This window comes from Notolepis coatsorum, assembly GCF_963971535.1.
Source record: "Notolepis coatsorum genome assembly, chromosome: 6".
In the NCBI taxonomy this organism is placed as follows: Eukaryota; Metazoa; Chordata; class Actinopteri; order Aulopiformes; family Paralepididae; genus Notolepis; species Notolepis coatsorum.
In genome coordinates, this window is record NC_140170.1 from 161,383,926 (window position 1) to 161,397,911 (window position 13,986).

Below are 13,986 nucleotides of genomic sequence, written 5' to 3' on the forward strand. Positions count from 1 at the left end.
GGGATAAACCTGGCGTCTTCCCCTCTCGTGTGAGCGGAATTGTGATGGATGGTTTTTTCCCCAGGCTCTGTATGTAAACCCTGTGTCAGTGTCCTTGCAAGGACCGGTCTTCTCCCGGTTTTACCCAGATGGGGGGGGAGAGACGTTGTGTTGGGGGCTCTTTCTTGTTAGAATTTCCCTCGCCGCCATTTTCAGGTCTTACGACCAATATCAGCGCCTGGGAAGGAGTTTTTTTCTCTACCCAGCTCGAGGGCTTGCATGCTTTTCCGGGAGTAAATGGCGGGGCAGATCAAGCGTTGACAGGGGGGTTTCACGCCCGTTAGGTGGGCCACCGGGAGCTGTGCGTTCGCGTATACAGACCGTCTTGGTGGCGCCTCCTGTGGTGTTTTGATCGAAACGTGTACCTATCCCCCTCTCCTTTGAAGAGGCACGGCAGCGTGGAGGGGCACAGGGCTCATCTTGGTCGCGCCGGACCGGATCAGTTCAACCCGGTGTCCACCGGGTCACAGATATATGTTCTGTTAACCCGAAGGGCCCTGAGCTTTTCCGGGGGGGAAATGCCAGGGCGGGCCAGACGCCACAGGGGCTGATGTGTTGTGTGTGTCGTAAATGTCACTATGAGTTGAAAATGGGGGACCCCGATGTACACAAGACAAACATCTTCCTCTGGTCTGCATCCCCTTAACAGTTGTGTGTATTGGGCCGTACTGTATTGTACCCTTTCTGCAAACTGTTAAATAAAGTTTTCTTTCACTCATTCATTCACCCCTCCCTGCCCTCCCTCCCCTCGGCGGGGGGGGGGCATCGGGGTGCTATTTATTAGCAGTCAGCCCCTCTAAGCGCTCCTGTGTAGTTCCCGGTCCTCCAGGCACAGGTCGAGCCTTGCTCTTGTTACCTGTCGGCCTGGGTTAACCCATTTTTAACCTGAAACGCCTTAAATGCATTGTATAGCCTGTATATACGTGCAGCTGTGTTTCCCGGATTCAATGGGTTAAGGGAGCAACCTTTCTGTTTTTTGGGGTGGTTGTCTCCCCGGTATGCCGGTAGCGGAGTCAACTCTCTGGCAAGGCCCGGGTTCGGCCCCCGGCTCCGCGAGAGGATGCCCCCGCATGTTTTATGACGTCTGCCAATTGTGTCAAACTCTTTTCTCTGAACCCCGACCCCACAGGGTTCGTGGCGGGGTTGGTTTACTGCAAGGTTATGACCCCACGGGATTGTGACATTGTGCACAGCATGCCAAACAACCCCCCCCCCCCTGCGCGCTCGGCGGGTGGGCCATCGGGGTACTGTTTTTACAGTCAGCTCCTCTAGGCGCTCCTGTATAGTTCACAGTCCTCTGGGCGCAGGTTGAGCTTTGCTCTTGTTACCTGTCGGCCTGGGTTAAGGGATCAACCTGCTCTCTTGGAGTGCTTGTCTCCCCGGTATGCCAGCTGACCCCACGGGATAATGGGGGAGAGCCTCCTCAGAGAGCTTCGGAGCCTCCTCCTCAGGGAGTTTTCATAGCCTCTTCCTCAGGGGGTCCTGCGGCGTGCCAGGCGGAGAAGGGCCTTCACCTGTTGTGCCCTGTCCGATGCGCTGGCGGTGTAAAGAGTGGTGTCATGAGTAAACGCCTGGAGAGGTCTCGATGCCACGGCCTCGTTGACCTCACCAGGTCCCTTTTGTCAGGTGCTGGCTCCTGGACTCGGCGGTAAGCCTGCCTTGAGTGGTCCATGGGGCTGGGACCTCCTCCGCGCCCTGCTGCTAAGGCTTCGCCTGCAGGTCAGGGTTCAGAACCCCGACCCACAGGACGCCTTGCGGTGGCGTCAGGGTTCAGCGACCATGAGGTGTGGGAGCGGTAACACGGGTTTATGCTTCACGTAATATTTGAGCTTCATCATAATGATTATGAATTCAATACATCATGAAAATACTTTTAAATGTTGTTTTGTTCAAGTCGTTTTACAGATAAAAAAAATTATTATACAAAATACTTAATTCACATTTTAAGCCACCTAGATCATCAAAAGAACTGTGTAATCAATCACGTGACACACCCAATCACCGGCACTTGGGATTATATTTAGTAGCAGCAATACCATTTGGAGGGGCCTCTACAATAGCAAGCATTATGTCATGAGCAGTGTTGTGCTAGTTACTGAAAAATAGTAACTAGTTGCCATTACTAGTTACTTCATTTCAAAAGTAACTCTGTTAGTAACTCAGTTACTTACTGTACACCAAAAAGTAATGCGTTACTGTGAAAAGTATTTATTTAGTTACTAAAAAGAAAAAAATCAAACTCTGCTATACAAACACAAACCTGACACAAACACAAAGATATGTTGTCCCGACGTAATAAGAAATGCGCTGTGCCGAATCAGATGGTTAGATTGTATCGCCGCTTAGGTTGAAGGAACGGCCTTGATGTCGGAGCGTTTCATTATAAGCCTCTTGCAACGTTAGTTAGGATATAAATTGTGCATGAAAGGACTATATTGTTTGATTAGTATTGATGAGATGCCCTTACAGATTCTTAGTCAAAATCTGTTGATCAACTTGACAGTTTCCATTAATTTACATTCACATCACTGAACTCACCAAATGTCTCACCAAATGTAGTCCAGCCCCTCAAACCTTTTCTTTAGCTAATTTCCATTTTTGTATATATTCTCTCTCCAAGTAGTTTGAAAAAGTGTTCTGTCCCATTTATATCATGCTAACTAGATGCCTGAAAGCGGGTGGCGAGTGGCTTCGGATGAGTCCTGGTCGGTAACGTTAGACTCAGCTATACTAGCTTCGTTGAAGCATGGGCAGTAGATAGGATCTTTGAGCCAAGACACAATTTACATTTAACTAAAAACGCTTTTTTCTTTGTGCTCAACAAAAGAGAAATTGTGAGAATATCCATGTGTAAAAAGTCGACTAGTGGGCGCCGCCATGACAGTCAAGACTAGAGTAAACAAAACACGCCCACACGGTGTCTCCGCAGGTGACACAGGAGTCAGGAGGACTGATCTGCAGCTCGCTACCAATCTATATCAAAATAACGCAGCAACGAACCATTCAGTAACGGTAACTGTGTTACTGAATTTGTAAAATAATGCGTTAGAGTACTAGTTACTGTACTTTGTATTCAGGCATCATAGCAGCATGGGGGAGGGGGTATGGGGAGGGGAGGTACAGGTATGGCCATGGTAATAGTAGAATACATAAATATAGGCAATAAAAGTATAGTACAGTAGAAAAAGTAAAAATAAACAGCATATGAGCAAGTAAGCAATGTAATCAAAGGTGCAGATGAGGGTCTGTTCTGTATGCCATAGTTATATTATACCTTACAATAAATATAGGCAATAACACTTAGAATCTGAATATAAATAAAGTAAAGTATACAGTATACACATAAGATTAAGATTAAGCCATTCGTAGAGGTATTTTCGCTCATGTTGTGCAGGTCTGTGTTCGTTACTTCAGGAGTGAGAACACCCTCCGCTGCAAGGTACAAGCTGTAGCGTGTCTATGCAAGTAGCAAGCTAGGTATTTAGCTAGCATCTGACCCAATGTGTGCGTCTGACCCCATGTGTGCATCTGACACAATGTGTATGTGCTGCAATATCGGGGGCAGATAGTTCACCCAAACGGTCAACCTAGTGGAGGGTGGGACATGCACAACAGACAGAACTTCTCCGCAACTCAAATGTTAAATGGACTGCATTTATTTATTTGGGGGACACTGTACAACTGTACAAACAACACTGTACATTGGATTATTGACAAGACCATACTTGGTAATTTACTGTACATTGGCGGGGGTTGTGTTCGGACATTTACAGGGGCCAGTTTCGAGTTGCAGTCTCCCTTAGGTGTTTTTTGAGAGTGTTTTTGAAAGTGGGTAGTGATTCACATTCCTTTACAGCTTTGGGTAGGGCGTTCCACATTGATGTGGCATAATTGCGAAACGTGTTTAGTCCCTTGTTTGAGCCGAATCTGGGTTTAACATGATTTGTGGAGCTCCCTCTGGTGTTGTGATCGTGGTATTCACTGACCTTTGGGAAGTATTTAGTCATGTACATGGGTACCTTGGTCGTGTAGTGTATCTTGTAGACCAGGCCCATTGCAAGTTGCTGTACTCTGTCGTCTACTCTAAGCCATCCTAGGTTGTCAAAGTGGGCAGGGGTGAGGTGGGTTCTAGGAGTAAGGTCAAGCAGTAGTCTGACCAGTTTGTTTTGAGATGTTTGTAATTTTGTTTTTAGCGCCTTTGAGGTGCTTTGGTACCATGAGGTGCAAGCATAGTCGTAGTACCCTTGAATGAGTGCTCCTGCTAGAGTCTTCAGGGTATTCTTGTTTACCAGTGAGGAGATCCGGTACAAGAAACGAGTTCGTTGGTTGACTTTTTTTATTACATTGGATGCCATTTTGTCACAGGAAAGATTTGCCTCTAGGATGGAACCCAGGTAGGTAATATCTTCTTTCCTTGTGACAATATTGTCACCCACTGTAACTGAGAAGCCGTCGGTCTTGCTGAGTTTGTTATTTGAACCGAAGAGAATGGACTCTGTTTTGCCCATGTGTAATGATAGTTTGTTATCAGCGAGCCATATGCAGATTTTGCTTAGTTCTGAGCTGAGGGTTTTTTCAACCTGTAATTTGTTCTTGTCAGAGACCAGCAGGGCTGAGTCGTCCGCAAACAGGAACAAGTTGCAGTCACAAGCTGACGACATGTCATTTGCATAAATTAGGAACAGTAGCGGACCTAGTATGCTTCCTTGTGGAACACCACAGTTTACTGTGAGGGGGGGGGATAGGGTACCGTTTACCTCCACCATCTGCTCTCTCCCCTCCAGGTAGGATTGCATCCAGCTCACTGATAGACTATCAAAACCAATTGCTTTTAGCTTGTCAATCAGAATGGTGTGATTGACAGTGTCGAAGGCCTTTTGTAGGTCCAGCATGACCATGCCGCAGTATTTGCCCGCGTCCACCTCTTGTTTGATGTGGTCGTTTAAATAGAGAAGGCATGTGTCAGTGGAGTGGGATGTTCTGAAGCCAGATTGGAATTCGTAGATTAGATTTTTTTCCGCAAGGTATTTTTCGACCTGTTCGTATACAATTTTTTCCATGACTTTCGAGATGGAGGTAAGGATAGAAACAGGGCGGTAGTTGCCTGGGTCTAATTTACTGCCTTTTTTGTGCAGAGGGGTCACTCTCGCAATTTTGAAGTCCTTGGGGACGTGTCCCTGTTTTATAGAGAGGTTTATTATGTGTGTGATGACTGGGGTGATGGCGGCTGCTGAGTCTCTGAGGAATTTGGAGGGGATGTTGTCATGGCCAGTGGCCTTGTTAGGTTGGAGGGCGCTCAGTTTTTTGAGTACCTCATCTGTTGTTACCATTTCCAGTTTGAAGTCGTCTTTGTGGACCCCTAGGTTTTTGTAGTAAGCTACTATGTGTTCTACCCCATAATGCCCTGAGTGGGAGGGTAGTTTGTTTACCAGTGTTGTGGCTATGTTTGTGAAGAAACTATTTAAGTAATTGGCTACATCCAGCTTTTCTGTGATGAGCGTGTTGTCCGTCTTTATGTTTATGTTTGAGAATCTGGTTTTAAGTTTTTTACTGCAGCCTAGTTGGTTATTGAGTAATTTCCTACCCTTCAAATGCAATATTCGGGAGCATGTCTATGTTCCCCGGGTCCTATGTTCCCCGGGTCCTATGTTCCCCGGGTCCTATGTTCCCCGGTAGCGATAGATAGTCAGACCACCAGCCCTGATTCCAAACTCTAACCTTAACACTTTGGATGCCACGCCTGAGATTTCTCAGGTTTACCCCCCGACCGTTGAATGCCCATCACAAGATTTCTCTGTTTTAAAAAAAAAAAAAAAAATTATTAGCGATCTGAAATCATATTGCATCAAGCGAGCCTACCGTTGGAGATCCAGGCACCGCCGGCGCTCAGATGTGAAAAAAGCGGCCCCTATCGTCTCCCAAATCACCCTTTTGGATTGGACTCAATGAAAGTGAATGGGAGAACGGATTTCTGACTCCACATTTTACTTCTCACTGATGTAACCGGGGTCTACCAGAGTTCATTCTGGAACCTTGGTGCCACGGCGAATAATTATGTGTTATATTATGTGTTATACTGTACACATGGTGGATCAATACAATTATCGATTTTTTCGAATGGTGATCAGGAATTGGAATATACCCTTTGGATACCATCTGATGTCAGGTAAGGAATCTATGTTATCAGTCTTAGGATAATCAGACTCGTTTTCACGGAGATATAAGCGTTTCCACTATATGTGATATTGCTGTTTCACTGTAAAAGCCATCAGGAAATAAGAGCAGCGATTATCAGCGCGCGGCACGAGCGTGCGTGCGCACACATATACTATCGATCATCTAGCGTTTATTTGAAAACTATTCATAAATAGGCCGACAAATGACAACGTTCTGGAATATTCCAGTAAAAGGCGATTATCATCATAGGGTTGTTTTTTCCGCGAAAACGAGTGATTTTCAAAATGCTATGAAACGTAAATGAAGCGATAAAAAAACAATCTGCCTTGACAATGTTGACTGGAAAATGAGTCTTTGATAAGCAACGGGCAGATTAGACACATAGCCATAATTTTAAACATAGATTAGGCGATATTAAGTTAACATTGGAGTGGGTTTGGGCATCAAGGGGGTAAAAAGGAAAACACGGCGTGGCATCCAAAGTGTTAACCAACTTCGAAAGAGTCGCCAAGCTTAACCAGTTCGAAACAAGGCGGACATTAATAATTAATAAAATAATAAAAATGTATAATTAATCAATCAATCAAGCAATCAATCAATCAGGGAACATAGGACCCGGGGAACATAGGACCCGGGGAACATAGGGATGACCCCCAATATTCTACCTGTGCAAAAGGCCCAAGGAATGGGTAGACATAAGGACAGTGGGATGAAACTCATTACTAGGCAACGCCCCCTTTTGTAGAGAACATGCCCGGACATGTCAGTGGTGTCAGTCAGCTTCTATTACATTGGGCTTCAGTTGATTCCCTCAGTTTGTGTGACCACAAGTAAGTGCTAACACAAGTAAGTGCTAAATATGTGTATAATGATGATGTTTAGTTATTGTTGGTGATTTATATAGTAATGTTATAATTATATCAGCTGTATAGGAAGCGAAACCAGTATGTTTAAAGTGATAACCTAGCCTATTGAGTATAATTTATGTCGTTGATTATAGTATTTAGTGTCTGTTTAGCACTGTTTATCCCTGTCATATAGGAAGTTGTTAGTCCCACTCGTGAGGTTTATGTTACTTATAGCAATAGCATAGACTGAATAACGTAACATTGATGTCTTTGTTTCCTCCCCATTTAGAACCACACACACCCACAAATAGCATAATAGTAACTAGTGCCTGTGCATCTGTGTATCTACCATAATTCATAATAAAACTCCTCAAAGGACATTCCTGCCTCCCGTGTCCTGACTAGACACGCCATTTCGTTGACTGCATTCCCTAACCACCAGGAGCTTCCATACACTACCCTTCAAGTGCAATATTCTACCCTTTATTCATAAGTGCAATTATCAACCCATTACGGTCCGACACTGATTGTTGTATATTCTGTATATTGTATAGTATTGGGAAATCATTTATTTTGTATTACTTGCGTGTATAGTATCATATTGTATAGTATTGTGATATTATGTTTCTTTTTTATTACTTTATTTTATATGTTACTCTTATCTTCTATTACGAGCACATTAAGTTTGAGTCCCACATCTCATTGTACACAAGTATAATGACAATAAAGTCTATTCTATTCTATCTATTCTATTGTAAAGAGTGTGGCGAGTGGCCCAGGCCCCATGTCTTCTAAACTCTCCCGTCTCTCTTCCCATCTCGTCAGGCTCGTCGGTGATGCAGGTGACGGCTAACGACTCAGACGACTACACCACGGCCAACGGCATGGTGCGCTACCGCATCCTGTCCCAGACCCCGCACAGCCCCATCCCCAACATGTTCACCATCAACAGCGAGACCGGGGACATCGTTACCGTGGCAGCCGGCCTGGACAGGGAGGTCAGTGTCGGGAACGAGGGGTCAGGGGTCATACGGTTGTGTGTTGAGACCACAGCTTCTCTAGCATTGATCATCTGTGCGATTGATCTCTGAATCGACCTGATTTCATTCCATGGTCAAACTTTTTTTTCCCTGGGGACCCTCTGGAACCTACTCAATGCCCTCTGGCGATCCCCAGACCCCATGTTGAGAACCACTGCAATATACCACTAAATTGAGCTTAAGTTAGGGAGCATGCGTTCAGATCCCTCTGGCTACTATTGCCACCCAGGCGGCTAACGCTAGTAGAACACCCTCATCAACATGACCAGGGAAGAGAGTCCGAGGAGGATGCAGTGCTAGAACCCTGGAACCCTGCCACGCTCATCCAGTCGATCAATCAAAGTGACCAACACATTTTACAGGCATCTGCAACCTTAAAATGCGCTGCCTATGTAAAAAATGGTGATTATACAGCACGCCTTTTTTTGTCCCGTGACATGTCAGAGGACAGTTGTCTGCTAAAGGGTAAATTAGCCTTAATTGTTGCTCTGGGTTGCAAAGACCAAAGATAATGCATTGTTGTCGTAGTATGTGGTTTTTGGTTTACTGATCCTGATGTCACATTGTCTGTTTTTTGACAGTGTGTTTTCCTCACAAGCTAGTGCCATGAAACAAAAACCAGAAGATTTTGTGGGGCCATGGGACAAAACTGAATACTTGACCTTGACTGTGACATTGGCCTTGACCTTGACCTTGACCGAAGCAGCTCATGGCTGGATGACAATAAGTATGTGTTGGCAGGCACATCAGCCACATACTGTAGGATGCTGCAGCCCTCTGAATGTCTGTGTTTTATATGTTGAGCATTTCCATCAAAGGCAGTTGTCGCCCTCTCTGTCGTCTTTTAAGGGATAGTCCATATTTTTAAGAAGCCTATCTAATCAGTTTGGTTTGGGTTCAGAATCAGTTCATACAAAATGTACTTGTTTTGGTTTTTTGAGATTTTGGAAGAAGAAATTGTTTGTATTGTGTTGTGTTGAATTAGTACCTATGCGTCTGAAAAGTCATGTGTACATCATCCCTCTACTGTATAGACACTAAATTGTTTTGTAATTGTTATTGTTAAATTGTAATGTGTTTTTTTGACATGTCATAGCCAGCTAAACGGTGTAATTAATAACATTTACTAGACTTGTGGCCTACATTATATATCCGAAACGGCCCGAATCCTCAATGCCACCAGTCGTTATATAACTTTTACAAAAAGGTGGTCACTAGATGCCTTACATGAGGTTTAGTGAGAATCACGTGTGTCTGTCTGTCTGTCTGTCTGTCTGTCTGTCTGTCTGTCTGTCTGTCTGTCTGTCTGTCTGTCTGTCTGTCTGTCTGTCTGTCTGTCTGTCTGTCTGTCTGTCTGTCTGTCTGTCTGTCTGTCTGTCTGTCTGTCTGTCTGTCTGTCTGTCTGTCTGTCTGTCTGTATGTCTGTCTGTCTGTCTGTCTGTCTGTCTGTTAATATTGCCAAAGCATTCAACAATGCAAGTACAAAAACAAACAATTCCTCTGCCTCTCTCTCTCTCTCTCTCTCTCTCTCTCTCTCTCTCTCTCTCTCTCTCTCTCTCTCTCTCTCTCTCTCTCTCTCTCTCTCTCTCTCTCTCTCTCTCTCTCTCTCTCTCTCTCTTGGTTTTTCCTCTGCGGCTCAGACATGCAAGGAATGCTACGGTCTGATACAAACATTCAGGTTTATATGGCATCATTATGATAATAATCTGACTGTCATAACTTAGTTGGCTGATTTTTACTGTGGTCATAAAAGCACAGTTACAGTTGCTGATGTGGAACCCTGGAGCCTGGAGCCGGCCTCATAATGTTTATATTCTGAAGAAGACCGGCAGGTCCCTCCTGCCACTAAACCTGGACACAACTTACTTCTAGATTAAAATTCAGATTTCTTTTCAACATTAAGGCAGTGCATTTGGAGAATATCATATTCCAAACAGTATATCAGGATTATAAATACTTCTACAAATCAAACGAGAGAGCAGGAATTTGTCTTAGAGACATCATATGAACAACTTTTAAAATTCCGCAGTACGACCAACATACGTATACAGTGAACAGAGACATATTGTAGGAGACTATAGTACTATATATCAGTGTGGTATACATTATGATTGTAGTAAACTATATTACTATATATCAGTGTGGTATACATTATGATTGTAGTAAACTATATTACTATATATCAGTGTGGTATACATTATGATTGTAGTAAACCATATTACTATATATCAGTGTGGTATACATTATGATTGTAGTAAACTATATTACTATATATCAGTGTGGTATACATTATGATTGTAGTAAACTATATTACTATATATCAGTGTGGTATACATTATGATTGTAGTAAACTATATTACTATATATCAGTGTGGTATACATTATGATTGTAGTAAACTATATTACTATATATCAGTGTGGTATACATTATGATTGTAGTAAACTATAGTACTATATATCAGTGTGGTATACATTATGATTGTAGTAGACTATAGTACTATATATCAGTGTGGTATACATTATGATTGTAGTAAACTATAGTACTATATATCAGTGTGGTATACATTATGATTGTAGTAGACTATAGTAATATCCGTGTGGTATACATTATGATTGTAGTAGATTATAGTACTATATCAGTGTGGTAGACATTACGATTGATTGACAACCAAATCATACAGCTATTAACTCCATCACAGACTGCTTATTGGCAATAAATAAATGGATGAGTAAGAACTTCCTGAAACTAAACGAGAACAAAACTGAAATTCGAATTATCGGCCCCAAAACAAAAAAAGAAACGTTAATAAAGAACCTGGGAGGACTAACCCCTTGGATCAAATCTGAGGTCACAAAAAGTGAGATGGAAGAACGATGTTTTGGTCACTTTGTTAATATGAGAATTGAAGTTCAGTTCTGAATCTATGATAACCCAAAGTGACCAAAACATCGTTCTTCCATCTCAGAAATATAGCAAAAGTACGACCATTTATTAATCAAAACGATGCTGAGAAGCTAATTCATGCATTCATATCTAGCCGGTTAGACTACTGTAATGCACTTTTTACAGGTCTCCCTAAGAAAACCACAGAGAGGCTTCAGCTATTCCAAAACTCTGCAGCCCGACTGCTTACTAGAACCAAAAGGTTCCAGTCTTAACTGCTCTACACTGGCTTCCTGTAACATTTAGAATTGACTTCAAGGTCCTTCTCCTTACATGCAAAGCTCTAAATGGACAGGGACCTAGCTACATCGCCAACACTCTAATAAATTACAGGCCAGCAAGAACACTGCGATCATCAGCTGCTGGACTACTAGAGGCTCCCAGAAACAGTCAAAAGAGGATCGGCATTTGAATTTGTAATCCTTGGTGTTAAACGAAATGGTGGTTACTGTCCAAGGGGGGTCCTGAGGGGGGTGTGGGGGGGAAGGAGAAAGGAAGGGTGCAGAAGAGCCAGCAAGAGCATTTGTATGTATTGTAGTGTATTGTAATTATTATTATTATGTATGTATATCCTTTAATCTACATTTATTTTGATTTAAATACTGGACTATCATAGTCCTATGATTTATTGTGGATTTTTACTTTTAATGTTTGTGTGTCTAGTCTTACTGTATGTCATGTCAAAAAAAATTGAAAATAAAAAATTTGTTAAAAAAAAAGAAAAAAAGGATCGGTAATGCAGCCTTTATCAACTATGCCCCAAAACTATGGAACAAACTACCCCAAAACATCAGGGAAGCCAACTCGCTAGACATCTTCATCTTTGCTCAGGCATTTACACATCAGGGATATCCTGACACAAATTGTACTTTACCTGCACTATGCTTACCCTACCTACACTTCCTATCAAATTCATGTGTCGGTTCTATGCACTGTAATGTTAAGAGTACTGCTCTGTTGTAATTCAAAATTGAAGTATTTTATCACACTTTTTACTTCTTACTGATGCACTGCTCTGTTGTTAAATACCCTGTTGTATGTCCATTCTATTTTATAATTGTTTGCCTATTTTTAAACTGAATCCAACCGCACTTTGTTTTTACTCTGTCTATTCTATTTTTATTATTTGTATTACTGAATGAAACTGTAAACAGAAAGGCCTATTGGGATGCTAGATCCTAATGTGAAACACTGTGATTTACCTTACCTTGCTACCTCGCTATCTTTTTTTATGCTCGCTTATGCCTGTATTTTTTACTGTTGTGAAGCACTTTGAACTGCAACTTCTGTATGAAAAGTGCTATACAAATAAAGTGTATTATATTATTATTATTATTATTGTAGTAGACTATAGTACTATATATCAGTGTGGTATACATTATTATTGTAGTAGACTATATTACTATATATCAGTGTGGTATACATTATTATTGTAGTAGACTATATTACTATATATCAGTGTGGTATACATTATTATTGTAGTAGACTATATTACTATATATCAGTGTGGTATACATTATGGTTGTAGTAAACTATAGTACTATATATCCGTGTGGTATACATTATGGTTGTAGTAAACTATAGTACTATATATCAGTGTGGTATACATTATGATTGTAGTAAACTATAGTACTATATATCAGTGTGGTATACATTATGGTTGTAGTAAACTATAGTACTATATATCAGTGTGGTATACATTATGATTGTAGTAAACTTGGTAGTAGTTAGCTAGTTAAATGAACTGAACAGGCGTTTATATACTGTAGCCTATTCATTTCCCGTAATTGCTGGTCATTAGACTCATAGTTCCCCATTGCAACATAAAACCAAGGAGTAAGTTGATGATGCGTGACAATATGACAGTAAACATCCAGCATTTGCAGCAACACGCTGTGGTAACTGGTCTTCAGAGGCGGAGGCATTTTGTGGCAAACTGGCCACTTGTGTGGGCTTCAGTGAATTTGTTGGAATATATAACAAACCACACTTGTAATATGATAATCATTCATACATATGCAATAATCCCTCAAATACATAATGTATGATGGAGAGGAGCTCACTTTGCCTCGACCCGAGGATATGGTGTACGTATCCGAGCCCATACGTCCCTTTAGTAAAAACCACACATTATACACATCCTCACAGCGCCTCTTCTGCACCAGAGAGAGAGAATAGAGATGACTCATATAGACTCAGTCAGAAAGCCAATGAAGCACACTACAAGTGCACACACACACACACGCACACACGCACACGCACATGCACATGCACACGCACTCACACACACACACACACACACACTTACAAGACATACACACAGAGACACACACACGCTTACACAGACACTTTCAGGCATACCACACACACATATGCACGCACGTGCAGTACATGGACACACACGTGCACATACACACATACACACATACACATTAATGCAACCCAGCACATACAGTACCCTATCCATAATCACAAGTAACACAGTAGATACAACTTATGTTCCGATATAAAGTCATGAATATGTATGCACACACATAGAGAAAGAGAGAGAGAGAGAGAGAGAGAGAGAGAGAGAGAGAGAGAGAGAGAGAGAGAGAGAGAGACATCCTCGCTCACTCTCTTCCTCTTCCTCACATCTCCTCATAATAAACAAGTAATAGCTAATAAATACCACGATAGAGTCATAATGAGTTATACTTTCGTGTTTTTCAAATCTCATTTTAGAGTGAAGCTCTTTTAGAAAAAATTTGAAGAAGAAGAAAAAAATAAGCGTTTGATACACAGAGAAGAAGACAACACATCAACGCGCTTCGCTCATCCAAGTTTCATAGAATGTTGGCGCCTCATCATAACGCCGCTACGTTTGTGGCACAACATAAATAAATGAATGTTGTGAATACAGGCCAGCTCTGTGGCCCTGATTCCAGCTTGGGCCCCC

General features: G+C 42.2%; 1 protein-coding gene across 1 annotated transcript in view; it reads left to right on the forward strand.

Moving 5' to 3' along the window:
• The window catches only part of cdh4 (cadherin 4, type 1, R-cadherin (retinal)), a gene marked incomplete at both ends in the record, with an annotated part of 154,469 nt that overhangs the window by 755 nt on the left and 139,728 nt on the right, over positions 1–13,986 (forward strand). The window contains 2 exons of the mRNA XM_084315791.1: positions 1,666–1,834; positions 7,890–8,062. Of these exons, the coding sequence (XP_084171917.1) occupies positions 1,666–1,834; positions 7,890–8,062 (342 nt within the window). The remainder of the gene's footprint in view (positions 1–1,665; positions 1,835–7,889; positions 8,063–13,986) is intronic.